Genomic DNA, 27,896 nt, shown 5'->3' with positions numbered 1-27,896 from the left:
TATTTAATTATTGTAAGTGGGTGTTGTTAAATGTGGCATTTGTAATCTAATTATTGTTATTATTGTTAATGGTTAGTTTATTGGTTAGTTTAATAAGTCAATAGGAAAATCTTTGGAAACATCATCATAATCAGCTAGAGTTAACTTTGAAAATGTGGGCAATTTTTGCACGCTCGAGATATCTCTTGCCCCTGTAAAGGGTTACAAATAACTGGCACACACAGAGCCTCGACATACACATACAAATGAGCATTTCTATGTTGTACCTTAAGTTGAACAACATCGAGCTTTTTAACCCTGGAATTATCAAACTGACAGAACGTTTTTGTTATTATAGCTTCTTGCCTTATTGTTCCTAATTTCAATCTTTCGCATACATCTTTGGTAACATAAGACCTCTGACTACCTCTAATAAATAACCTTCTGAATATTCCACACTCAATCTCTGAATTAAAAACTTAGCCTTTGCTGTCTGTAGCAAAATGATATCAGACACACCTACGAGAGTTGCACTAGTTTGGGTTTGCTTCTTATTGCAAAAAGAAATGTGGTGTTTCCCATTCCATTGAAAACGCGAATAGTTAGAATGACAAAAATTTGACATATGATGATACATTTGATACAGATGAAACATCTCTTTTGCTTTCTTAGAATTTCAATTCTCGAGTCTAAATTCGTAACTTTTAAACAATGAGAAGGCTTATGGTTTTCTGAACAAAAAACACATTGTAAAATTCTTTGTTCAGGTGCTCTCTTAATTTGCGTATGAAAACCTGATGTTGTAAAGTTGTTTTTGTTTCTTTAGTTATGAGAATAGTTTTGCTGTGCATTTTTGTTTAAAGAATCGTTTTTCAAGTTTTAATATTCATTTTTATCATAATTTGATTTTAAAACATATTTGGCACAACACTCCTTAGCTTGTAATTCTTCATTGCAATTTTTTAAAAGTCTATCTAAAGTCCGCAACTCTCCGGCAAATTTCTTACAAATTAAAGTTAAAAGTTCATCTGGCAGTTTCTCCTTAAGGATAGGAAATTAACAAACAGCCGTAAGTTGTTGTTTCTATTTTTAGAGATCTAAGATTACGTACACAGCTCTTTATATCATTATAAAGTTTTCTTAGTTCTTCTAGATCATTGAAATCTTTAATTTTCTTTATTTTTAACGAAGAATCCATATGTGCTGAAACTAAAGTTTGTATATTACCGTATCTGTTAGTCAAGATTTCAATTGCCTCTTTATAATTTTCTGAACTAAGTGAAAGTCCTGAAATAGTAGCCAACGCTTGGCCAGAAAAATATTTAGTGAAATCAGTCTATATCACTTAAACCTTCATGCCTATGAATTGATAAATTAAATTGATCCCAGAAACGCTTCACTTCACGGTCGTTCTATCTCTGTTAATAAGCGACAGGTTATTGTGCGCAAGCGCAGTTGGATTATGAAAATTTTAGAACTTTCAAAATGGCTACGGACCTTCGTTACAGAATGAATTTTTACTTAGCGACCAATTTTTCATTACTTATCACGTTTTTTAAAATCGTCTACGTTGATAACCAGCTTTTAGACTGTTAGTAATGTCTCGGTAACTTAATTTTATTAAGAAGTAAGTAAAATGAAAGAGGAATATTATTTTATGATTGAAGAGGATCTACCTAAAAAAACTTTTTCTTTGATTTGTTTACAAATTTGGAAGTCTTTTTACATTTTTTTTGAGCGATAAAACTTAAAAGTTTTTCTACTTTTACTTATATGAATCTTTTAACTTTTTATTTCTTATAAAAAATCTTAGCACTCAATTTTTTTTCTTGTTCAAAATTTACATCTAACTATTGTCCTAAATTGATAACATTTTATTTATATCGTTTGTGAAATAAAAATTGTCCTTATGTAAAAAACTTGACTAAATGTTTTTAATAATTTTAAATAAAATCTTTTACTTTATATGAAATTTTTTATTGATTTATTAGCTTAATTTACTTCATGAATATAAACACTACATAATGCATGTGGTTAAGTTTGATGGTTATTCACAAGAACTATCCAAAAAGTTTAATTATTTTTAGATGAAAATCCATTACAAAAATTTGAATCTTATTTACAGGGTCTGTGGATATTTGGTTGGGAAAAAAAAGTATCCTATTGGAATAAACCAAAAAAAGAACATTGAACTATGTATTCCATGTCATGTTGTCAGATTTAGAGAATGTACACTCATCTAAAAATTTTCAAAACGTTATGATACCATATATAATATGATCAAAAGTTTTTTGTTGCAGTTTGATATTATTTATCTTCTCATTGCCATTAATGTTAGTATATATTTTGATGAATTGGTAATTTGTTTGCTTAAGCAGAGGCTTAAACAAACCAATAGCAGGAAACTCCCTACTCTTCCAGGTTTTTTTACAATCTGCCCTTCCTTTTGCTTCATATTATTGTACAACTTCTATGTATTGATGCAATGTTTCATCAGCTGTTTGGCAACTTTTCACCGGTCCACTATATATATATATATATATATATATATATATATATATATATATATATATATATATATATATATATATATATATATATATATATATATATATAGAAGATACAGCAAAGGATGACAACTTTGTTGGTACTTAAAGTTTCATACCGGCGTGCCGGCAATCATCAGCCAAAATACATAATGAAAAAAACGTTACAAAAAGAGAACATTAAAGAAAAACGAAAAAACCGTTAAAAATGTCGTTAAAAAAGAATTGTTCTTATTAATGGCTTCAAATTAGTCTTTACTGTCAAATGACGCAAGCATGTATTTATTCATATGGCTACACTTACTAACCAGCTCTTGCCTTTTATTTTATAAATTTGCGCCTCTATAGATGGCAATTTCAGTTTTTTCATTTAAACATAGAGCGCATCTTCTTGTGCTTGGTTGATAAGGTTGGCATTTCCTGATTATACTCCATTTAATAAAAGGTTTTCCGTTTTTTTCTTTTATGCGCCACACTTCCTTGGATAGTTCGGTGTCGTTTTTGTATTTTACAGTATTGAACGACTTAATGTGGTTTGCATAACGTAATTTAAAAGGCGGTTCACTTATGCCAATATATATTTTATCTAAATAGTTCGGAAGGTCTGAAGAAATAACAGCTTTGTAAAGCATGTTTTCTGTTAGGCAAAGTTGATTTAGTGGACAATGCAACCTGTTGATACAATTGCAGGATTTCTTATTTTGATCTTCAATATCTTCGATGATTTTTTGGTTATGCCAGTTTATTATAGATTTTAAATTCGGCATGCAGCTGTAACTGACTTTCAAAGTGTTTCTATTGAATATTTTGTTCAAAATATGCTTAGATGGAAAATGTTTGTCTACCAAACTAAGAAATGATTTGCCAACTTTTGTGATCACATTTTTGCTAAATGGTGGGTTGAACCATATAATGTTACGCTTTCGATTATACTCGAAAATATATAATATATCGAAAATATAAAATATATAATATATAGTATAATCGAAAGCGTAACATTATATGGTTCAACCCACCATTTAGCAAAAATGTGATCACAAAAGTTGGCAAATCATTTCTTAGTTTGGTAGACAAACATTTTCCATCTAAGCATATTTTGAACAAAATATTCAATAGAAACACTTTGAAAGTCAGTTACAGCTGCATGCCGAATTTAAAATCTATAATAAACTGGCATAACCAAAAAATCATCGAAGATATTGAAGATCAAAATAAGAAATCCTGCAATTGTATCAACAGGTTGCATTGTCCACTAAATCAACTTTGCCTAACAGAAAACATGCTTTACAAAGCTGTTATTTCTTCAGACCTTCCGAACTATTTAGATAAAATATATATTGGCATAAGTGAACCGCCTTTTAAATTACGTTATGCAAACCACATTAAGTCGTTCAATACTGTAAAATACAAAAACGACACCGAACTATCCAAGGAAGTGTGGCGCATAAAAGAAAAAAACGGAAAACCTTTTATTAAATGGAGTATAATCAGGAAATGCCAACCTTATCAACCAAGCACAAGAAGATGCGCTCTATGTTTAAATGAAAAAACTGAAATTGCCATCTATAGAGGCGCAAATTTATAAAATAAAAGGCAAGAGCTGGTTAGTAAGTGTAGCCATATGAATAAATACATGCTTGCGTCATTTGACAGTAAAGACTAATTTGAAGCCATTAATAAGAACAATTCTTTTTTAACGACATTTTTAACGGTTTTTTCGTTTTTCTTTAATGTTCTCTTTTTGTAACGTTTTTTTCATTATGTATTTTGGCTGATGATTGCCGGCACGCCGGTATGAAACTTTAAGTACCAACAAAGTTGTCATCCTTTGCTGTATCTTCTATGTAATTGCTCTTGCCAGCAGGCTATTGAGCACTCTCGAGTGAAGAAGTCTTTTACTAATCATAAATATATATATATATATATATATATATATATATATATATATATATATATATATATATATATATATATATATATATATATATATATATATAGGTAATAGATAAAATTTTGGCTTATACTTTTTGTGTTAAAAGATAAACTTGTTTTATCATGTTTATATATACAAATATAGTTCTGGTATCATATCAAACATTAAAAAAAAAAGAAAAAAAGGCTAATCACATAATTCAGTGAAAAATGTTGAAAGTGTTAAAGAAAAAACTAACCACTCTATTTAGAGCACATTTTTAATCTAATTTGACCAAAATTGTGACTCAAGGAAACTTCAAGCTAATTTTAAAAAAATTTAATCTTTAAAGTTGATCAGTAAAAAGTTGCCAAACAGCTGAAAACATTGCATCAATATGTCCTTGATCCTAAAATAGCACACAAATTTTAAATGTAATAACAAACAATAAAGAGACCAATTATGAATACAAAGCAAAAGTAAATAAACCTGTAAGAGTAAGGAGTGAGATGAGAAGTAATAAAAATTAAAAAAAAACACCTGAAAAACTAAACAAATCTTGCTATTTCACACCAAAAACCTGGCTGTTTTAAACGTATGAAGAGTTTTATTTTAATAAACTTCAGAAAATTTGATTTATATTAAAAGATTGATATAGAAATTTGTTCTTTATTCATTATCATTCGTTAAAAAAAAAGGAAAAACCAAACACTAACGCTTGATAATGACTTTTTTCGTCTAAATAAAGTATCCACCTATAGTGGTTGTAAATAAGCTCACTCCACTTTAAATTTGGTCGCGATTGCTCTAATACACTGATCTTAAAATATAACTGGATAGCTTATTGAATTGCCTAAGCAAACGAAAAGCAATCAAACCCAATTCAGAAGGTAAAAAATATCAGAATGTAAAAGAAAAAATATATGTATGTATGAATGTAATATATGTATTTATGTGTATATATATATATATATATATATATATATATATATATATATATATATATATATATATATATATATATATATATATATATATATATATATATATATAGCTGTGTGGGTGTTTGTATGTTTATTTACAAGAAGAAAAAATTGAGTGCTAAGATCTGATAAAAGTGTTAAATACTATAAAAACTCATCTGAATTTAAAAAAAAAAATTATTTAATTTCTACGCTCAGAAAATTAGATAATATATTTTTAAAAGTGTAAACAAATCAGCATATTCAAGAATGTTAATTTACTTAGAAAAGCGCAACTTTAAACTTTTTGATATAAACTTTATCTTATTTGAATCATTTTCTTATGCAACTGAGATATACTTATTATGATTTTAGTTTTAGAAAGAGTTTAAAATGTTGATTTATATGGAAACATTTATAAATAATCAGTCAACTAAATAAAAAAATTCGTTGCTACGGACCGTAGCCATTATTAAAATTTGACTTTTTTAAAGTTACTACTGCGCTTGCGTATAATAACTTGTCACCTCTGAACGACCGTGACTTAAACCTTCATGCCTATGAATTGATAAATTAAATTGATCCCAGAAACGCTGCCAATCTACGGGGTTCCCAATAAAAATTGGCAATTCTAACTTAGGTAAAATACACTTAGATTTATTTAAACTTTTAACAGAATCTGTATCTGATTCATTTATATTTATACTTTTTAATTTTAGCGTCACTCCAGCCATCAACTCATGATAACACTCAACTACTTTTGCACTCTCTAAAACGTCATTTTCAATTTCCTCTTGATCTAAACTATTTAATATTTCCTCATCAATATTTTTTAATCTCTCATAACTCTCGCTTAAATTATTTTTTAAACCTATTAATTTTGTATAGTTTAACTTCCTCACTCTCTAATTCCTCTCTTATTTCGCTTAACAAATTCCCAAAACTTACTCGTAACGCTCTCCTCGTAACGCTCTCCTCGTAACGCTCTCCTCGTAACGCTCTCCTCGTAACGCTCTCCTCGTAACGCTCTCCTCGTAACGCTCTCCTCGTAACGCTCTCCTCGCAACTTTACTTCCTTAAGCGGCTGCCATTTTTAAATAAATATGCACAACTCAGAATAAAATTGAATTTTCGTCACAATCAACACCTTCAACAATTAAACTCTAATTCTATCAAATCTTCCCAAACAAAATCACAAATAACAAACTCCATTTGCTTCAATGTCCAACAACTCAAACTTTTCTTAACTCTTGATAAACTTCTTTCCTTAATCTTTTAATTTGGTATCTCTTCATAGTTTTTCATCGGACGCCATGTAAAATGTCGAGGATTGAAAACTGATCCTTTGGAGAGACTATGTATTTAAACTAGTACAAAATACAAGAGTGTGTATGCTGCTCCACCAACAGAATATATAATAAAAAAGAGGTCTGTGGAGAGCACGCACCAATAAACTATCCATTAACAATAATAGCAACAGTTAGGTTACAAGGTTATTAGGTTCCACATTTAACAACACCCACTTACAATAATTAAATGATAAATATCACTTTCAACATGCACCTTTACAATAAATAAATCATTACTGTCTCTTTTAATACCTCTGTCTTACATAAGGATGGTTATAGCATTATCTTAAAATTTTTCTACTTATTTGTCGCTATTTTTCTACTTATTTGTCGCTATTGTTTTTGTAGTGTTGTTTTTAAAAATTGTTAATGTAGTGTTGTTTTTAAAAATATGTTTCTAATTTGCTTTTTAACTGACTAGAATTTCAAATAGTTTTTATGTATCTAGGTTTAGTTTAAAATGCTCAAAATTCTTAAAGATACAAAAAGTAGGAAAAGGCTGCTCTTTTTTTTTTTTTTTTTTTTTATTACTTGGAATTCTGTAATTGTGTGTGGGAAAATGTTATTAGTCTTACAAATTTAAAAACAAATTTACTTAGTGGGAAAATGGACAGTTTTAACACTTCCTAAGGTGTTCGTTAAAAAATTAACACTTTAAGACAAGTTTGTTTATTTTACAGTGTTAGAATAAATAACGGAATTTCACAGAATTTCAGCTATATATGGAGAGTTTTGTCCCATTATTTTAATTGTTAGAGAATGTTGCTGAGGAGTCAGACACTTTATATATAGTTGTAAGTTATGTATTGCATTTCTTTAAGTTGTAATCTATTCTTCGTTTCAAGAAAGCCTTGATCAATTCCCTTCAAAAGTACTGTGGTATTGCTTTTTTAGTTAGCCTATTGTAATCTAACGTAGGTTTTTCATTAATGTTTTACCAGTCTTAACTACTACTAGTTAGCAGACAAGTTTTTTTTTTTATTATTTTATAGAAACATGTTCAAATGGCAAATGAAGCTGTATGCATTGGTCTGCCACCTTCAAAACAAAGTTATCTTGTTATCAATAAAGTTGTAGAAGCATGTAAAAAAACTGGAGCTCAAGCTGTAAGTTAGCTTCAAAAATCTCTTGTCAAAAGAGATTTTTATGCCTTTATATCTTGAAATAGGACATTTCCATGACTATTTCTAGTTTTGAATAGCTAGAATCTTATAGTTAAAATTTAGTAATTGTTTTATTTTAAACAACATCTTGATTCAAATAAATACTAATTGTCTTATTTTTGTTTATTTTTTCCGCATCAAATTGATGCTGTAAAGTTCAGTGTTGTAAAATATGGTTATTCTAACAATTCAAACAAATATTTATCAAACTTCTGTATTTTAAGGTGCATCATGGTTATGGATTTGTTTCTGAAAAACACCAGTTCTATGAGAAGCTGGTATGTTTAATTTTTTTGAGTTTAGCTTTTGCAGTAAAAAAAAAAAAATGTTAAAATCAACTTATCAAAGATTAGTTTCAAGCATTTACAAGACACTCCTAGTTTAGTCTTACATCACTGATGATTTTTTCAATTGCTAGTTTTTTCAAATCATTTCTCAAATATTTCCTTTTAGAATAACTAAATATTTCTTTTTTGTTTTGTTTTAAAGGAAAACTCAGGAATTGTTTTTATTGGTCCAAACAAACATGCTCTTTTAGCTATGGGAGACAAAATTGAAAGTAAAAAAATTGGGTTGAAGGCTAAAGTTAATATTATTCCTGGTTATGATGGTGTTGTTGAAGATGCAGAAAAAGCAATAAAAGTGACCAGAAGAATAGGTAAGACTTGTCAAAAGAATGTAGAATAGGAGAATCCTTGAAGTGAAGTTTTAAGTTTGTATAATTTCATACTATTGTCAAAAATAGGAATAGCGTCCTTTGAGCTGACCTGAAAGTTCCACCTATATAGGGTGAAATTTGGCTTTCCATTTTCTTTCTGATATTTTTTAATTCTGAAATATGTTTGCAAATGATATCAACTTAAAAGCCATTCTCAATGTAAAGTGAAAGTTCCAGAATCAAAAATGCCCAATCAAGCTAGAGATCATGATGGAAAAAGGAAAATTGTTTGTTGTGCAGAAGAAAATGTTTAAAGTCACTGATAGAATTTCAAGGAAACAGAATCATTTATCAAACAAACATCAATCTTTCTGGTGTCCATCTACCACAAAGCCTTTGTGAAGTTTGCCAAACAATTATGAGGAGGAAAAATGAAGGCAAAGATGTGGCCCATTGTTTGTTTTGAATTCATGTCAATAAAGTTGTGCTGCTTCAGTAAATCATCTGTGACAAGCATAAAATATGTTAAAATTATAATTAACCGAAGGTTTAACTATAAATATTTAGGATATCCTGTTATGTTAAAAGCATCTGCTGGAGGTGGTGGTAAAGGAATGAGAGTTGCGTATAATGATGATGAAGTGCAAACTGGTTTTCGTCTTAGTTCTCAAGAAGCTGCAACAAGTTTTAATGATGATAGACTATTAATAGAAAAGTTTGTTGAAGACCCAAGGCATATTGAGATTCAGGTATGCTTTAATCTCTTTTTTTTTTTTCTTTTCTTGTTTTGTATAGTGTCAAAGAGCAAAGAAATAGATTTAATGAAATATTTTTTAAGTTTTTTTTTTTCAGATTATGGGAGATAACTATGGAAATGAAGGAAGTTATTTAACAGAAAATTTGAAAAGTTTATTGATAAAGCTTTTAGGATGAGAATATATTTAATAAAAATGCTATTTCAAAAGATTGCTGAAGTCTAAAATTTTTTAGATAAAAAATAACAAAACAAAAACAACAAAATAGTAACAATAAAATAACAACAAAACAACGGAAATCGATATAGGATCCTTCCGGCACTTTTTAGTGTCTCTTTGTATATATTGTTGTTGTTTTAATGGTTCTTTAATTTTAAATGCTTGAAAATTGTTTGCAGATAAGTTGTTTTCAATTTATATATACAAATAGTTTTTTAACGAATTATTTTTAACGAATTATTTTTAACGAAAAATTGGTTTCTAGCGTTTTCAGTTCCTTATGATACAATTTGTGGAGTTGATTTATTTTTTAAAGAGTTTTTGTATCATTTTATGTTCTGCATGGCTTACTTTATTTGATGATTGTAATTAAAAAAAAAGGTTTGTTTTAGATTTATCTAAATGAGCGTGAATGTTCTATACAAAGAAGAAATCAAAAAGTAGTTGAAGAGGCTCCTAGGTACAGCTTGTTTTATTTTATTTTTTGAGTAATACTGGACCTTTTCATCTAGTTTGATATTGCTGCAAGTCTTCATAGATGTGAGCTAGTCATTTTTAAATAGAATCTAGTTCTGTTAAGTTGTTCATTTTTAAACAAGTCATATATTTAAAAAAATGTGAAAGAGTTGTGTTAAGTTTTGAAATATGGGTGATTCCATGTCAATTCAACTTATGCTTGACACCATACCACTCACATTTCAATGATTTTCAGTACACAATCTTGTATCCATGAAAAAAGATATCACCCCAAATTTAGTGTGTAACTCCTTACAGTTTCAGAAATATCAAATTTCTATCCTAATCCTTTTTTTAAGCACATTGTGCCCACAACTATCTTTAATTTATATAATATTTGTTAAATAATGATGAAATATTTTTCCTCCTTTTAATTTTTAGGGTAAAGAATTAAAAATTGATGTCTAAAATAAAATTAAATCAAAGCTTCTGTATGAAAAAAGCTTTGATTTAGTGGTGTTTCTGATGCCCCTGTACATAAAGACGTATATCTTGCGATATCTATAAGATATGATTCTGAAATTTTTTTGACAATTCTATATGTAATAAACTCTGTAAAAAAAAAAAAAAAAAACTAAAAGGTTTTTCTTTTTTAAGTATGATTTATTTGAATTAATAGTTTTATCAAAATAAATCCAACAAGCATAGTTAGTTATAAAAATAAAACATGAAAATTAAGAAATGATTAAAAATGGTAAAATTAAAATGTAATAAAAAATAGCAATCTGCTTTTGCATGTGAAATTATGAAGCTAAACTGACAAAATCATTTTTTTCCCAGGCACTTGCCTGTTGTTTTTTATTTTGCAATAATGTTCAATTTTTTTTTTTTTCTTTTTTTAGTTAAGTTTAATATTTTTAGAATTTTAAAGAAGAATTTCATTATTATTGAAAAAATTATACGCAATAATGTTGTCTTAAAAAATATTACACTATAAACATATCGTTTTAAAGGTAGTTCCAAAATTGTTTTACTGTTTTAACATAATTTTCATAACTGAAAAGTGCTATAGCAAAAAGAAAAAGTTGAAGTAATTATTTTTAAAGCTAAATAAATATAAATTCTACAAATACTAATAAATTTTCAAATTTTTTGTTTAAACTGAATTTTTAAAGATAATATTGAGTTAAATAAAACAATTATTATAAACAGAAACTTCTATCACAATTTTGCATTTTACTTTTAAATTTGAGTATTTTTATGCTGAAAAAATATACTCTGAACACATATTGTACTGCAGGTGCCAACTTGCCTGTGTGTTGTGATAGATTTTTTAAAAATCAGCACTTTCTTGGTTTAAAGACTGGAATGGAATTTATCACGTAGAGAATTTTGAAATATTTTGTTTTGGGGTAAGGAACGTATTTAAAATTGAAGAAATTCCACGGATTTATTTCATTAATTAGTGTTTGATTCTATTTAAAGTAGATTTTAAGACTAACAAGTTTATCATAAGACTTGAACTGTTAATTTACAATTATTCCATCTCATTCAATCCTAAAGAAAATTCTTATAGAACAAGAAAAAAGAAAAAAAAAAAACTAAAAAAGAAATTTGCCAGAACTGATTATGTTAACAACTTTATTACAGGATGCTCTATAATAAAGCTAAGAACAAGACTTTAAAACTTGCTAAACTTTTTGGTTTTTTCGGTTTTATCTTGTTTTTCTAATATTTCTGAAAAAGCTTCTAAAGGCCATCTAATGCTTTTTTCAAAGCTGAAAATATTGCAATGTATAAAAAATTGGTCTAAAATGTCCGAAAAGGTAATTTGTCCCCAGATCAAAATTTATTAAACATTTTTTGCAATTCCAAATAGATAAGCTTCCTGTAAGGGCTCAATCAATTTTCTAATGTTCTTCAGTCATAATTTATGTTTGTGTTTCCAAAACTTTACATTCTTTATCCACTGCTCAAAATTAAAGCCCCAATGTATCAGTGTTTGAGATTTTGAGCTGAAATTTTGTCTATTTTGTAATGTTCCTGAATCTCTTGTGTATAGTACCATTAATAGATCAGCTTTTTTTTTTCTAGTTCTTTGTTAGATCCAGAGACACGTAAAGCTATGGGAACTCAAGCTGTTATCCTAGCAAAAGCAGTTGGTTGTAATTCTGCTGGAACAGTTGAGTTCCTTGTTGATAAACATAGAAATTTTTACTTTCTCGAAATGAACACTCGATTACAAGTGGAACATCCAATTACTGAGTTGACCACAGGGCTTGATATAGAAGAGATGATGCTACGTTCTGCAGCTGGTCAAAAACTTTCTTTAAACCAAGAAGATGTATACCTTAAAGGTTGGGCTGTTGAGTGCCGTGTTTATGCAGAGGTAATCATGCTAATTTTAATGACTAAATTTATTGACCATGGTTTTGTTCATCATGATCTAACTGACAAATGTTTTAAAAAGAAAGTCTTAAGATTTATTAAGATCATTGTAAACTTTTTTTTACAATTATTTATTATCCAACAAGCTTTTATTATCAACTAGCAAATAATTATCAAATATTCTTTTATAAGGAATGAAATACATATTTTAAGAGAATAGAAGCAATCTTTAAAAACTAAGGGAAATGTTTTCAAGATACTAAGAAACATATAACTACGGACATTTGTTGTCAAAAAAGTTTTAAATATAAGTTAACTTTTTATTTAAAAGTTGAATTAAGATTTTTTCCAAAATGTTAAAATAAAAGATAAACTATAAAGTAGATCACTATTTTGCAGTTCATATCTTTTAAATCAAAGTTACAATTTTGATAATTAAATATACTAATTATGTAAAATCAATTCTATAAAATTATATTAAAGATAATGAAACGGTTTGGTAAAATATACTAATATTTTGGTAACTTTACACAATAATAACCAATCAAAAAATGACTTTTTTATCCTATTTTTAATGATCCTTTCTAGTTTACAAGCAAATTGAAAATGGGCTAATTAAGTTTTTAGTTGGGATGTTAAAGTCAATTCAAAACTTAACTTATCACAATCGGCTATATTTGCTTACAATTGAGTTATAAATGTAAAATCATAAATTATCTCTTAATTCATTTTGTGTTTAAAGTTTTTGGAAAAAGTCTTAAAAGAAAATTTGACAAATAAGGAAATTTCAACTTTTAAAAAAAAAAGTTGGATTTTATATAAAATTCTATTGATAATTGATATCCATAGTTAAATATATTATAAGCAAGTATAGTTAGTTTCAAAAGATTGTTTCAATTGTTTTAAAAAATACTTTTTGATTTCTTATAAAAGAATAACCGATAATTACTTGCTAATTGATAATAAAAGTGTTATTCAGCATTATAATGCTTATAGTAAAAACATCTTAAAATTGATTTTTTAAGTTATAAAAGCAAAACTAGTTCTGGTCACTTTTGATACAATTGGTAAAAACATCTTAAAATTGATTTTTTAAGTTATAAAAGCAAAACTAGTTCAGGTCACTTTTGATACAATTGGTTTAAATTTCAATTACCTTTCTTAGAAATCTCCATACATTTTTACTGGAGTTTTTCTGAATTCTAGTTTTAACTTGTACCTTAATAGTTAAAATCCATGTTTTGCTATTTGTACATTTGTTTTCCTAATAAATTTTTCTGAATTTGCTTTTTTCTGTTACAGGATCCTTACAAGAATTTTGGTTTGCCTTCAGTTGGTTTACTAAAAAAGTATATTGAGCCAACTCATATTCCTAATGTAAGTAAGATTTTATTGAAAATCTTTTGTTTCAAACTACATTTGCCATAATGTTTTCTTTTGTTTTTTCTATTTTTTTTTTATCAGGTTTGCTGTGATAGTGGTATACGTGAGGGGAGTGAGATCAGTATTTACTATGATTCTATGATATGCAAAGTAAAAAATTAACTTGCTTTATTTCATTAGCAATATAGTTGATAATTTAACATGGAAAATATGTTAAGAATAATTTGATATAGTGAATAAGTTTTTTATTACATCAGTAATAAATATTTAGTTAAATTAGTTAAAATGATAAATTATTATGTTAATCTCTCTCATATTAAACCTCTATTGTTTCTTTTAACTAATAAAAGTCAAAGTTATAATTTTTCATTTGATTCATCATTGTTGATTTAATTTTTTAACATGATGACACTTATGATTTTCAAGTTATAATTTGTTTTCTATAAATGTTTTTCTTTTTCAGGTAGCAGCCTATAGAAAAAATCGCCAAGAAGCATTGAACACAATGGATAAAGCATTAGATTCATATGTTATTCGTGGGTTAGCTCATAATATTTCATTGCTGCAAGATGTTGCTGATAATTCTTGGTTTAGAGAGGGAAAAATATCCATGACATTTTTACATCGCAAGTATCCTGAAGGTTTTTCAGGTATAATTTGAATAGATATATAAGTAGCTGTAATTGTTTGTAATCATATAAAATATATGATCTTTTGTGTGTTTTAAACATTATCTGATTTTCTGTTTCTTATTTTACATGAGCTATTCAAGGTTTTGTGATTTTGTTTTATTTTGGTATTAGTTAGCTGAATAAGGTGTGGTATGACACAATGGATAATTTATTTGGGTATTAGTTAGCTGAATAATGAGTGTGGTATGACACAATTGATAATTTTTAGTACAGAATGTTTATCCAGAAGATAAAAATGTGCACCAAATTTTAGTTTACCAACAGTAACAGTTACAGGAAAATGAATATCTATCAATTTATATGGCAAATATTATCTTAGCCACATAGCAAATTCAAAGCCATAAAAAAGAAGTTTAATCAGATATAATCCATATCTTATAATGATTACAAACCATTGGTCTTTTTTAAAAATAAACTAGAGTTTGAGGCGTCACTGGCCAGAAACTTTTCTGAGCCACTGTACATACATATCTTTAAAAATAATATTAAACTTATCACCACAAAAATGTTAATTTAAAATATTTTGTATATTGAATATTGTAAATTTTCATGTAATACTTGTCATCAGAATATTCTTTCAGTATTCTTCTTCATTTAGCTTGTAGAATGTGCCTTATTTTGAACAACCTATTTTAAAACCTGTCCAAATTTTTCCAAATGCTTTTAAAACTTAACAACATTTGAAAAAAATATTTCTCTAGTTTTTTCTAATTTTACTAATAATTTTCTCTACTTTTTACTTATAAATTTTCCAGAAGCATTTGGTATCAGTAACTATTTTAATGGGTATTTCAGTACAATTTTAACCATTCAGGTTAATTATGAATGATAGGGTAACTACTTTTAATATGATTTATAATGATAGGGTAACTACTTTTAATATGATTTATAATGATAGGGTAACTACTTTTAATGGCTCTAATAAGCAGTAAATTAATCTTTACAGTGAATAGTTGTGTGAAAGAGAATACTTAAGCAGTAAAAAATGATTTTTGTCTCGACCAAATGCCTCGACCAAAGCTGCATGCTTTGTGCGTTGTTTGGATTGCTTTAACATTCCAGTTGTAACTTTCGTTGGTGTACCCGGGTTTTTGCTAGGTTTACAAAATATATTTGTACTTGTGTATGTATATTTGAATTTGTATACACATGTAAGCACAAATGTAATACGTTTATAAATATATATTTGTTTCATGTAAATATAAATTGTATTTTTTTTTCTGTAGAAATTTAAATGTAAAAAAAAGTCATTAGTATATTTAAAAAATGTAAAAAAAAAAAGAAAATATACTGAAAAGGTTTAAAATCTAAATTTTTGTTTAGGGTAAGGTAGCATATGTAAAATAATTATTTTTTTTTATTATAAGTATTTTTCAAAAAATTAATAGTGCATATTTATATTTACAGAATTTGGATAACAGATTAGCAGTTAAAAAGTCCTTAGGGAATTTTTGTGTATAACTATGTTACAAAACTATTTTTGCATTATCAACTATTGAATTACTTAAAATTTCAGATTTGTTTCAATTTTTTCAATTTACTTAAAATTTCAGTTTTTTACTTTGTTTAATAAAACTTTTTTACATTATTTAGTAGCCCTTTTGCATAAGAATAGCACTCAATTACTTTTTTATTAATGTGTGCAAAAGCTAAATTTGGAAGGGTATGCAACTTTTTTTCTTTATTAGGTCATAAACTTTGTGCTGAAGAACATGACCAGCTCTTGTTGGCAGCAGCTTTTCTTTTTTTGAAACAAGAAGATCTCGCTGGCCATTTTCTTAATCACGAATTTTGGTAAGTTTAGTAATATTGTAGTTTTAACTTTTTGTTCAAGTTATTGCTATCATAATCATTTTAGTTATTATTTTTTATCATAGTTGTCATTGATTATTAGATATTTTTTCATCCTTTTATGATCTATTGCCTATTCATCCATTCAAACTGTTGATACTGTTATCATTATTTGCTATCAGCTAATCTTTTAAATCTTCCCTCTAAAAAACAATGTATGAAGTTATTTTTCATAAATGCCATAAATATAAAACAATTTAAAAGTACTTTATATACTTTAGAGTGAATCCTTTTTTTTTTTTTTTTTTAATTTTCAAAATAAAATTTAAATGACAATATAAATGATTATTTTTCTTACAAACTGATTTTCCTTTTGCACTGGTATACACAATATGTTGAAAATTATACAATCTAAATTTAAAATAAATAATGTCATTTAGGTTTAAAAAACAACATATGTCAGTATAAGCAAATTAAAACGTCTTTCAACATTGCCGTCAATTTTCACAAAAAAAAATTGATCAGAAATTTAAAAAAAAAAAAAATTGATCAGAAATTTAAAAAAAAAAATCTCAATTAGTTCTTTATCCATATGACTTATTTTGTTGGTCAAAGATTGTTGTTCAAGAGGAGCATATTTAAATCTTACTGTTTTGGGGAAAATCTTTTTGTCTCTCTATTATCTATCCCTTTCAAACTAAAATTAAATCATAAACCCTTTTGAAAACTAATAAAAGTCAATTAAAACAAAAATTTGACACTAAAATAATATAACAGCTAAGCTGTATATTGAAAAGGAGCATCTAATCAAACACACTTATTGAAAGTTTAAAAAGTTGAGTACAATAAAAAAATGTATCCTTTTTAGCTAAAACATTCAAAAAACAAAAGATTACACGATGTATAGAAATAAAAATATAGCTTGGAAGTTAGCATAGGTACAGAAGAAGAAAAAAAGAAAACCAAAATGTTTGGAGTTATAAACTGAATAAAAGAAACATTTAAGTTTCTTTTATTCAGTTTATAACTCCAAACATTTTGGTTTTCTTTTTTTCTTCTGTACCTATGCTAATTTATTAACTCTTCTCAAGTTTTAAGAAATGATTGAACATATAAATTGATTTTTTTTAGATAGCAGGTAATTTAGTTACATCAATCGTAAAATCTTGAAAATTATACTTAGTCACTCTAGACCTGATCACATTTCTGCATGCATAAAATAATAGCAAGGCTGAAAATAAAGTGGTGGTTGTTATATCTTGATAGTAATGATGATGTTGCTTTGTATTTCATTACTACTTTTTTTTGTTATAAATACTATTGTTACTATTTTTATATTCTGCTTGTATCATTAAAGAATTATGCACTCATGTCTTTTGTGGTGGTCTTTTAGGTTACCTAATGTTATTACTGAATTAGATTTGTTTGTAAAGGTGGGTGGAATAATGTACCATGTTATTGGTAGTTATGATGGAAAATTTTTGAAGGTAATTCTGGTTACATCTCCCTACTGAATTTTTTTTTTTATATATATATTTTAGAATATCTATAGAATAACTATCTTCTTTTTTACTATAAGTTTTGTATCTTCCTATTGCATTTTATAGGTAAAGATTGATGGTAAACGTGTTGTACATTTAACAGTTTTTCAAATGCTTCTTCAATTCTTTTGGAAGCTGAAGTTAATGGAATACAGGTTATTTACCAGGTATATTTTTAATGTATTAATAAGGAAAATATTTTTAGTTATCCAACGTATGAATTTTACTTTATGCAATTAAAATTATTTTATTACAGTTACTTAAGCCTAGCTATCATATATTGGCTTAAATCAAAGTTTGCAAGTGCATTTGAAATCTTTTATTTAATGTTAAACTTAAGTGTTTAGTGAAAAAAAAAAAAAAGTTATTTTCTATACTTCTTGTTTAATGTTAGTTTCTGTTGAAATTGTTTTTTTATCTCCTCTTATCTTTATCAACAGATGATCCTTTGCAATTTCATTTTACCAATATTATTATCAAAAGATTTGTTAACCCTTATACATCAATGAAATAGTAGGTATCAAAATCAGTTAGGTATTATAGGGTTATAATTCTACAAATCATGTTTAAGTTGAATCTTTTTTTTTCTCCTTGTTTTACCATTCAGACCCTTTTTTAAATTAGCAAGCAAATTACTAAAACATTTAATGAAGTATGATTAAATTGTTTGATTGGGAAGTGAGTTTCCACTTGCTGAACTAATAATGTATTAGAAGTTGACTTCAGCTTTTAAAAAAATATATTAATAATTTCTAAATGAACTTTTGATGGAGGTATACAGCATTGCTGCACAAGTGTGGAAGCTCACAACAACAGACATGTGTGAACTTTCACAAAATAGTGTGCTTATGTCTGGCTTTAAGCACAAGGTTTCTGACTTTTCGCTTTGTTAATTTTTGTTTAAGTTTTATAATTATTAATTTTATTTGTAAGATGAAGGAGTTAGTTTAAAAGTATTCAGAAATGTTGATTTATTGTAAAAAATAAAAATAATTGAATACAAAACTTTTCTATTCAATGTTTTAAGATTTAGGCTGAGACATAAAATCATTTAATATTCCAGAATTAGGTTTTGATCTTCTAGATATGACATTCTCAAACTCATAAATATTGATTATCAGATAAAAAGTATTCATTATAATTTCCTAATCCTATAATTTCTTGGCTTTTTTGATATTATCATTATGCTAACATATAATGTTAGCATAATGATAATATCAAAAAAGCTGAGGTTAGGAATAAAAGAATATATTACTATTTAGTTCAGTATCTTTTACTTTTATTAAAAGCTATTTAACAACTCTGCATTGAGTATAGAAATGTGCATACCTTTCAGATTGTATAGAATATCATGCTGATTCAACAACCTCACACAGTTCAGTTGTTTTAGTGGGTTTTCCGATAACAGTTCATAAATTTTCTCTCCAATACAGGTTTGATGATAACCAGCCAGTCCATAACAAAAATCTTATTTGATTGAAACCAATTGTTGCCATGTGCTTCAGGTCATTGTCTTGGATAAATACTCATTTTGTTGTCAACATAAGATAGCGTATTTTGAATAACATTTTCTAAGAGATGTTGATCCACAATACCTTTAATCTAAAATATAAGCTTAACAAGGAACCTAAAGTATTGATATTTAAGTCCACTGTGCTTCACTTTCTGTATATTAATCGGGGTTTGTAAGCTATTCCTTGCATTCTTTTGACATTAACAAGTTTCAGCAGAGCTTATAAAGGCAATATGGTTTTTTTAAGGCTGCAAAATATTGCACCATTTTTTAAAGATCAATGTAGATGTTTCTTGACAAATGCTAATCTTTTTCTAATATGTCTTTTTTTCACAAGTGGTACTCTCTTTGGGGTTTTAGCTTTCAGATTTGATTGTATCAAACACATTATTGTCACAGTATTAATAGTATTCGATCTTGTCTAGTCATTGTAATTCTCTTTCTTCCTCATGTTTCACGTTTCGATTTAATGCTTCAATGCTTTGGCAACTGTAGATACAGAGGTTTCTGATCATTTCCTTTACACAATGCTTTGCATTTTAAAAGTAAAATTAAGTTGCCAACGCACACCGTTTATAGTTACCAAGAACAATATAGGTTAATATGGGTACAACTATTTTTTTTGGCACTTAAAATAACTTTGAGTTAATGTTTTGCTTAAAGAGTATTTAGTTGTACATAGTTTTTGCTACAAATAACTATTATTTTCTGTAATTTTTGAAGTATTTTTGTGAAAAGAAAATAATATTCTTATTTTTTAATGCTGATTCTGCTTTAACTAGGTCAGGTAACATTGGTCAGGCGATAATTATTTGGTTGGTAGCCATAATGGTAACGGTATAACAAAAACCAATGTACCTGATATTTGTGCTTGTTTTCGATGAAACTTTAGTAGACGATTTACATCTTATATCGTTAGCGGCAAAAGAAGCTTCAGCATCTTCAATGACATCTCTCCGCCGTTCATCGTCAAAAGCTCTTGAATGAATGAACATTTTTGATGACAAGAACGAGACACATTGCTTGTATTTTCGAATGTTTCCATTATTTTCGTGATGACTTTTATTTCGCTTTTTGTCAAAAAGTTCCAGTGAAAAATGGATTCATTTTGAAAAACTTTTCATGTTGCTGGTTTTTTGTCGTCGATAACCTTTAAAATTAAATCATATCTTTTTCATGAGTTTCTTAAATATTTCATGAGATTTTTTGGTTTTTTTTTTCCTCTTCTCTTTTTAATTGTTTGTCTTGTAAGACAGTTATGAATCAGATAAGTTAAAAGACGTATATCCTGCTAGGCGCCTTTCAGAACATGAGATCAGAGACTAGGTATAACACTGAAAATTTTAGTCTGGTCAATATCTTTTACAGATATTTCAGGCGTTAATTTTTTTTTTTGTATAGCAGTTATTTTTTCTTCACAAATTTAGGCACAAGTTTAATTGCAAAAGCGACACATTTTTTTATATTATACACTGGCTATTATTAGTTGCTTTAAACATGCTATTCTTGTAATTTGTTGCATCTTCAGATTGCTATAATTGATTACAATTCATATTTCTTTACTTTTCTTGTTTCTTAACTCATCAGTGCAAATAAGATGGGTGTCTTTTTTTAGAAAAGTTAGATTCTTAGTAAAAGCTGATTTAAAACTGTTTATTGCAATATTGGCACCATGTTGTTTTGCCGTGCTTCATATCACAAATCTCTTTATTCCTTTCAACCTTCACAATTAGCTGTTGATCGTCTAACTAATCATAATTAAACGTGTTCTATTATTGTTTAAACTCATTTACAAATACATGGATGCTTTACAGCGACATAGTTCCTCTCGCCCAGTTTATCCCACTTGCTTTTATCGCGACCATAAATAGAAAACCTCTTTTCAGCATTCTGATACTTACTTTCTTCAAGGTCTTCTGCAACTTCCTAAAGAAGTAAATCAAACAACCTTGAAAAGTAAAACAATTAACAGAACATTGTTGAAGATTTATCAACACAGCGTTTTAAAACAGTGAAACTCTTTCTAAATTCTTTAACAAACATCTTTAGATCATCATACTAACATTTGTACTGATGATACTAAATAGATTCCTTAAAAAGCAGATGTTAATCATCAAAATAATACAGAAGAATAAATGGAATAATTCAAAATTTTACATTTATTATTTCAGCAAAGAAGCGACCATGAAATTGTCAGTTTTCAAGAATATTTCTCGAAGCTTACTTTTACCTTAAAAAAAAAAAAAGAAAGAAAAATGATTTTTTCAGAAGTTAAAAAAGAGAAATTTTAAGAAATATGGAGATATAAAGTTTTTATTTTCGATGTACCTGAAAGAAGAACTGGAAGCCTTTTCTTCCCTAAAGTTCTTTTTGTCAAGTGAATCCATTACCTTGCCATCCCAATGAACAACACCAATTTGTGGAGATTTCCAGCAGCTCTTTATCTTGGTAGCAATTGTCTGCACACACTCCATTTTCTTCCTAAATGGTTTAAAATAAAAAATGCAAGAGTAAAAACATTGATAATTTTTAAATTTTAAACTTTAAATATTGATGATTGAATTACACGTTTGGATCCAAAGTAAATTTAACTAAAAGTAAAAGTACTCAAAGTAAAATTTTCGTCTTAGAGAAAGTTACATTTCAAACAAAACAAGAAATTTCTATTTTAATCAATATATATATATATATATATATATATATATATATATATATATATATATATATATATATATATATATATATATACACATGTTTTCTTTTACAAATTTTGAAGAGTAAATTTAGTAAATTTAGATTCTTTCTTGTTCAACAAATTTTCTGTTGTGTAACTTTTCTTCCACAAGACTACACTTAAGATCAACTGAGCCTATGGATGCTGTCCTATCAGTCATCATGCTGATCAGAAACTGTTTATCCTCTGCATCAACCAATTTGTCTAGCACATCCCGTAGCCAGAACCTCATTGTTTTTGTTAGCTTGTTTTTAAATTCAATAATTTTTTGAGTATTCTTGACAGTTTTTCTATGGGCATGGTCAATTTTTAACAGACTCTTTAACTCCTCAAATAATTTTATGATTTCTTCTGCCATTTTATTAGACTTAATTGTTTGTATTCTTGCCCGATTATAAAATGGTAGAATTGATTTAACTGTTTTATTTGCTGCATCTCTCTTAGATTTTGAAGTAAAGTGTGCAAGAAAACATAAAAGTATCTGACGAGCAGTTGGTAACCTAGATCCCCGTATATCCTTATCAGATTCAATAGAGATGGCTTCTAGTATGGAATATCTTGGGTCTTAAGATTTAGCCATTTTTACCCACCTAATTTGTCAATATTTTAATTTTTATTTAAAAAAAGTTTGAAATAAGTTATCAATATATTTTGTAAAATAGCAACAAAAAATAACACAAATAAAAAGACAATTTTGTATAAAATTGTTAAACTGCTTTTGTAATTAAAATAAATACCTCGCAAGATTTTCTTTAATAAATATTGAGTACAAGAAGGGAAAAATAAGGTCCATTGAATAATATAATACTCCAATTTACATTCTAGTAGTTTCATACTGATAATTATAAGTCTTTCCTCCTGATTATCAATAAGTTTTGAAAAATCGTGAGAATCATGAAATTTTAATTAAAATCTTCTTCCACTAAACATTGTCCATTTTTCTTAAAATTTCAGGTTTTTACTGTTTATCATGAACCTCACCCAGAAAAAAAAATCTGGCTTAATCAGAGCACATAAGGGCGACAGGATCACCCTACTGGTGATAGTGGTTATGAATTTGAGCTTGTAGATGGTGTGTTTAGAGTTTATAGCCATAAAACTCAAGGGACATCTACTAAATCAGTAATACATCCTATGCCTCACATTGAGGAGTTTATGGAAGATCAAAAGGTTCTACTAGCATTGTCAACTCATGGACCAATGTAGCTAATTAAAAAGTTTTATATTTCTATTAGTATAAAGAAAATAATGATGCACTATAACCAGTCGATAACTTTTGCGCTATAAAACAAATAATTTAAATAAAAAACATTTTTTTTGTAAAGAGTTTTACTTGTTTTAGCTTCAATCAAAGTCTCTCAAGCCAACGAACTCTTCTTTTCTGTACTTTTTCAAAATATTGCATTCAATTTGTTTGTGGTATACCTTTAAATATCCTTTTGTAAGAGATTAAAAAAAAAATGCTATCTTCTGAAAAACAGGAGTATTACTGGAACAGGAGTATTAAACAAAAACAGGAGTATTACTGGAACTATTATTTTTGAATCAAAAGCATTTACTACGCTTTATCAAAAAAAAAAAAGTCAAAGCACATGGGGATGATATTGTAAATGTTGTTGCTGGAAAACCAATTACCTTATGCAATGTATGAGTTTTACTTTATGCAATTAAAATTTATTTTATTACAATTGCTTTAGCCAAGCTGTCTTATATTTGTTGTAACTTTTAAAAGAGATGAACATGAACCCTTATGACCTCAGTGTTGACACACCAGATGTTTATGCTGTGAGTAATCACATCTTAAGATTTAATTTTTGAAATATATTTTTGTTTGTAATTTTGACGAAAGTTTCTTAATATATCAAGTATAATCTTGATTTGACAGGACCATAATATGTTTCACAGATTTGATAAATTCAACCAGAAATATAATCCTGTTGGTATGTAGGCTTATTCTATTGGTTTTCATATTATTTCAGTATTCATTTCCTAAATTACATGCTAAAAATTTTATCTATCTAATCTTTACATTTAATCTTTTTGATGTTTTTGTTTAAAAGTAAACTTCATCTAATAAATCAAAATTCCCACTCAATAAATTTACTGTGATTATTCTGTATTATAAAGACTTTTAAATAGGCCAGTCAATTCATGTAAATTTAGGCACTAATGAACAATTTACATATTAGCATGTTTATATGCTAATATTTAGCACTTTATATTTTATTTCTATTTTTAAAAAGTATATATTTTTAGGTGTTCAGGTGTAAAATTACTGGGTGTACCAGCGCTTTCATACAAACCCACCGAGAAGATGGGACTAAAGCAACATGAATTATTAGAAGGTTGGAACTGCACAGATTGTGTGACAGGCTTAGTTTTTGACTCAACAACATCAAATACTGAGGCTATAACTGCAGGCTGTGTTTCAATTCAAAATGTATTGAACAGGCCACATCTATGGCTTGCTTGCCGACATCACATAGGAGATATTATACTAACTCATGTATGGAACACTCATGTATGTTTAAAGATCGAGATTTCAAAAGGTCCTAATATCAATCTATTTTTAAGGTAATCTAATATGTTTATTATAATTTTTTATTATTATTATTATAATTAAGTATTTAAAATTAAACTAACATCAATGTTATAAGCAACAATATAATGAATGCATCGTTTGGTTTTTAGATTTAAGAAAAACTTTGAACAACTGAATTGCCAAACTATTGAAGACTTAGGCATCCCTCAAGTTTCACAGTCTTTGATAAACAAAAAAGATACAATTACCAATCTTTGCCAAGAAGGAATGAGGCAAAATTTCAACAGAGGTAATTATAGAGAACTTGTTCAACTAACATTGTTGTATTTAAGCAATGGCAAAGATGTGTTATTCTCTGGATTTGTTAGACCAGGCGCTTTGCACAATACAAGGTGGATGGCAAAATTGTTATATTCTATAAAACTTGTACAGTTGAACAAAAAAATCAGCCAGCTACTTAAAGGAACAATTTTTGCTCAACAGCAACTTTCTGAGCTACAAAGGATTGTTAAGTTTGTTGTATTTCTCTATATTCCATGGTGGCTCAGTGTACCTATATCTTCAGCAGCTCCTACTAACGATTTAAATCTTATTAATTCATTATCAGAGTATAAAGTTATTGATTTTACTATTGCTAATGCTGCTCTGAAAGCTTTCAGCAACCACATGTGGTATCTCACTGAGGAGTTAGCTTCACTATCTCTATTTAATAATAACTTCGAGGACAAGCAGAGGCAAAAGATTACAAATAAAATACTATCACTAAAAAATTATGTAACATTGAATGAAATAACTTCAAAAAGAAAAGGGTCAGGGTTTGGTAAACCTATAATTCTAATGGTTCCTAAAAAGCCTGTGAATGATTTAACTGATTTTATTGGTGAAGACTCCCCAATATTTTTCACCATATTAAATATAAATAGTAATTTTCTCAGGGAACCGGTTACAGAATGGTATAAAAATGAAGATTTTTTAGCTTCCGAAAATGTGGTTTCTAGTTAATCTGTTGTAAACGATTCTGCTGAACGCAGAGTAAAGATTTGTAGTGATTTTGCAGGAACTGCTAAGAAAGAAAATAAGTTTCAGAACATTATACAAGTTGTAGAAAACAACAGAAGTATGTTGCCCAACCAAAGAAAAAGGCACTTAGAACCAATCATATGGTAAATTAAATTCTGATTGGACTGTTTATTTTTTCTAATTTTCATTTAATAGAGTTACTCTTTTATGTTGTTTCACATTTAAATTTTAACATAACATTAAAGTTTTTTGCTAACACTTGAGCTTTATTTTTAAAATTTAATGTTAAAATTTTTGACTTAATAAACATTTAAATATATTTTAATCTCAATTTATCATAGTTAATTTTTAGAATGGGTTCCAACATATATCAGATTAGTCTACCATTTCGCTATTAGACAGCATTTCACGAAAAACAAAGAGACTAACTGAAAATATGTTTGTGCTCTTTTCATTTGTGTAAAATAAATAACCGCCCCCTACTCTACTTTCCTCCCTAAATAGCACACCTAATTCTTAAACTTCTTTATTCAACTCTTTTTATACCAAAAAGCTTCTGATTTAAACATTAAATCTGAATAAAATAAAAAGATATATTAGGTTGTCCAAGAGATTTCTATGCTAAAAATTGAAAATTTTCGATTTTTGCGCCTTAATAAAATACTTTGATTGAAATCTGCTACCACTAAACATTGTCCAATTACTTTCAAATTTTTCCTAGCTCTTAGTTACAAGTAACCTCCTCACCAAAAAAAATTCAGGCTTGTTTACTCGAAAATTTTAAAATTGTGGGGGCGGCAGGATCACCCTAATCACCAGGAAAATCACAAAGATAAGGCTTCAGAACAGTGCCAAATGGAGAAAGATTTTCATTTTCTTGAAGGATACACATTGCTAAGAAGATAAAATCTTTTTTGATAAAGACTAGAAGTTCACTAACACAAAACAAAACATTTACTTTTATAAGACAAAATCTGTTGACCAAGACTAGAATGTTACATTTACCTGAGTTCTTCAATGGAACCTAATAGACTCAATGTGATCAAACAAAATTTAAACGATTCCCAGATGAAATCTGAAGTGGTAGATTACTTCAAGCATTTCTTCTTTGCTTTTTATTTTATTTTGTTTAACAGTAAAAATGTACTTTTTTAAGTTTGCATTGAGCCTTTTCAACAGTTACAACTTTTTACAAGAATACTTTATAAACTGATGTGTTGTGAATTGATTTCTTAAACCTCAAGGTTTAAAAACTTTCTAAAACTGGAGGTGATAATATAAAGAAAAACACAAAAAATGTTATGCAAAGGTGACTTTATTCAACTTTTTTTATTCAAATTTTATAAGAGACTTTTAAATATAGAATAATACTTTACTGCTAAGAAAATCAAAAACATTTTCATTTTATTAGAGTTTTTATCTGATACTTAGCTTTTTTCTTTTACAATAACATATATATTTTATTGACAACATATAATGTAGGTTGATGAGCAATGCCTTGCAATCTAAATTTAATATGGCTGGCGGTAAGGGTAAAGAGAAGTTTGAAGGAGCATTTATATATAAAGTTGTTATTGGTAAGTCATGAGCTAAAAGTATATGAAGAGCTTATTTTCAAAATGTCCCAGCAAGCACACAACGTTGAATCAAGTAACGTTGATCAACGTCGATCAACGTTATTTCAACGTTGTTTCAACGTTGTGTGCTTGCTGGGGTGTTGAGGAACATATTTGAAAAAATTGTGTTAAAAAACAAATACTTTTAAGTCATGTTAGCAACTATTTTCAAAGACTTCAATGTTTTTATTTATTTTTAGCTAAAAAATAATTTTATTTTCAAAACGTGGTATGGTTTTTTAAATTTATTTTCAAAACGTTGTTTTTTTTGGACCAATCGTAGCGTGTAGAAAAAGAATTTTGCGCAAGCGCAATAAATAACTCAAAGTAAAACTTGAAAATGGCAGACTTTGATTGTTTGGATGAAAGAGTTATTTTAGCGTTGAAGTCTCGAAAAAGAAAAAAGCAATTCTCAGCAAGAGAAATGAGAGAGTTATTTCGACATTCAAGTGGAGGAAAAATTCCTTCTATATCGTGTAATCACGTTGCAGGCTTTTGCAAGGTGAGTTATAGGTGAGAAATTACTAAATATGTTTCAATATTTTAAGGTGCCAGGTTGGAACTTTGGTGCGAAGGCTCCGTTCACGAAGACTGCTGGCAAGCAACATGGATTATGGAATTGTCAGAATAGGAGGACAGTAGTGGCAAACCAGATCAAGGAGGTCATTGGCAGGAAA

The 27,896-nt window shown here is 27.8% G+C and overlaps 1 protein-coding gene across 13 annotated transcripts; it reads left to right on the top strand.

Annotated features, from left to right (window-relative positions):
• The first annotated feature begins 789 nt into the window (after positions 1-789).
• LOC145190864 (propionyl-CoA carboxylase alpha chain, mitochondrial-like) lies at positions 790-27,896 on the top strand. 13 transcript variants are annotated; one of them, XR_016445249.1, is made up of 17 exons: positions 790-1,048; positions 7,741-7,854; positions 8,136-8,189; positions 8,401-8,569; positions 9,137-9,318; positions 9,936-10,003; positions 12,094-12,388; positions 13,690-13,764; positions 13,852-13,920; positions 14,234-14,420; positions 16,151-16,256; positions 17,647-17,740; positions 17,861-17,949; positions 24,298-24,615; positions 24,733-25,746; positions 27,086-27,180; positions 27,768-27,896. XR_016445249.1 is itself a non-coding variant. In XM_090067607.1 (16 exons), exons 2-16 carry the CDS (start codon positions 7,753-7,755, stop codon positions 25,583-25,585), a joined length of 2,688 nt encoding a protein of 895 aa, XP_089923733.1. In that variant the 5' UTR covers positions 6,505-7,542; positions 7,741-7,752; the 3' UTR covers positions 25,586-25,920. The 13 variants fall into 13 exon arrangements, 11 of the variants coding, with proteins under 11 accessions (XP_089923741.1, XP_089923733.1, XP_089923738.1 ...); XR_016445248.1 differs by lacking the exon at positions 790-1,048 and adding an exon at positions 6,505-7,542 and having other exon boundaries at positions 27,768-27,895; XM_090067607.1 differs by lacking the exons at positions 790-1,048; positions 27,086-27,180; positions 27,768-27,896 and adding exons at positions 6,505-7,542; positions 9,422-9,448 and having other exon boundaries at positions 24,733-25,920.

The sequence above is a fragment of the Hydra viridissima genome, unplaced genomic scaffold, assembly GCF_058129835.1.
Source record: "Hydra viridissima isolate aposymbiotic clone 2 unplaced genomic scaffold, HvirCarnegie_v1 scaffold_11, whole genome shotgun sequence".
NCBI lineage: Eukaryota > Metazoa > Cnidaria > Hydrozoa > Anthoathecata > Hydridae > Hydra > Hydra viridissima.
The sequence above is the reverse complement of the archived record's forward strand: the minus strand, read 5'-3'. Positions and strand labels throughout refer to the sequence as shown.

Bases quoted from the DNA above. Each gene is read 5' to 3' on its own strand.
- LOC145190864 (XM_090067607.1), top strand. From the start codon at position 7,753: ATGGCAAATGAAGCTGTATGCATTGGTCTGCCACCTTCAAAACAAAGT. The intron at 16,257-17,646 runs GTAAGTTTAGTA...GTGGTCTTTTAG, and splicing joins TTTCTTAATCACGAATTTTG to GTTACCTAATGTTATTACTG. The intron at 24,616-24,732 runs GTAATCTAATAT...TTTGGTTTTTAG, and splicing joins AATATCAATCTATTTTTAAG to ATTTAAGAAAAACTTTGAAC.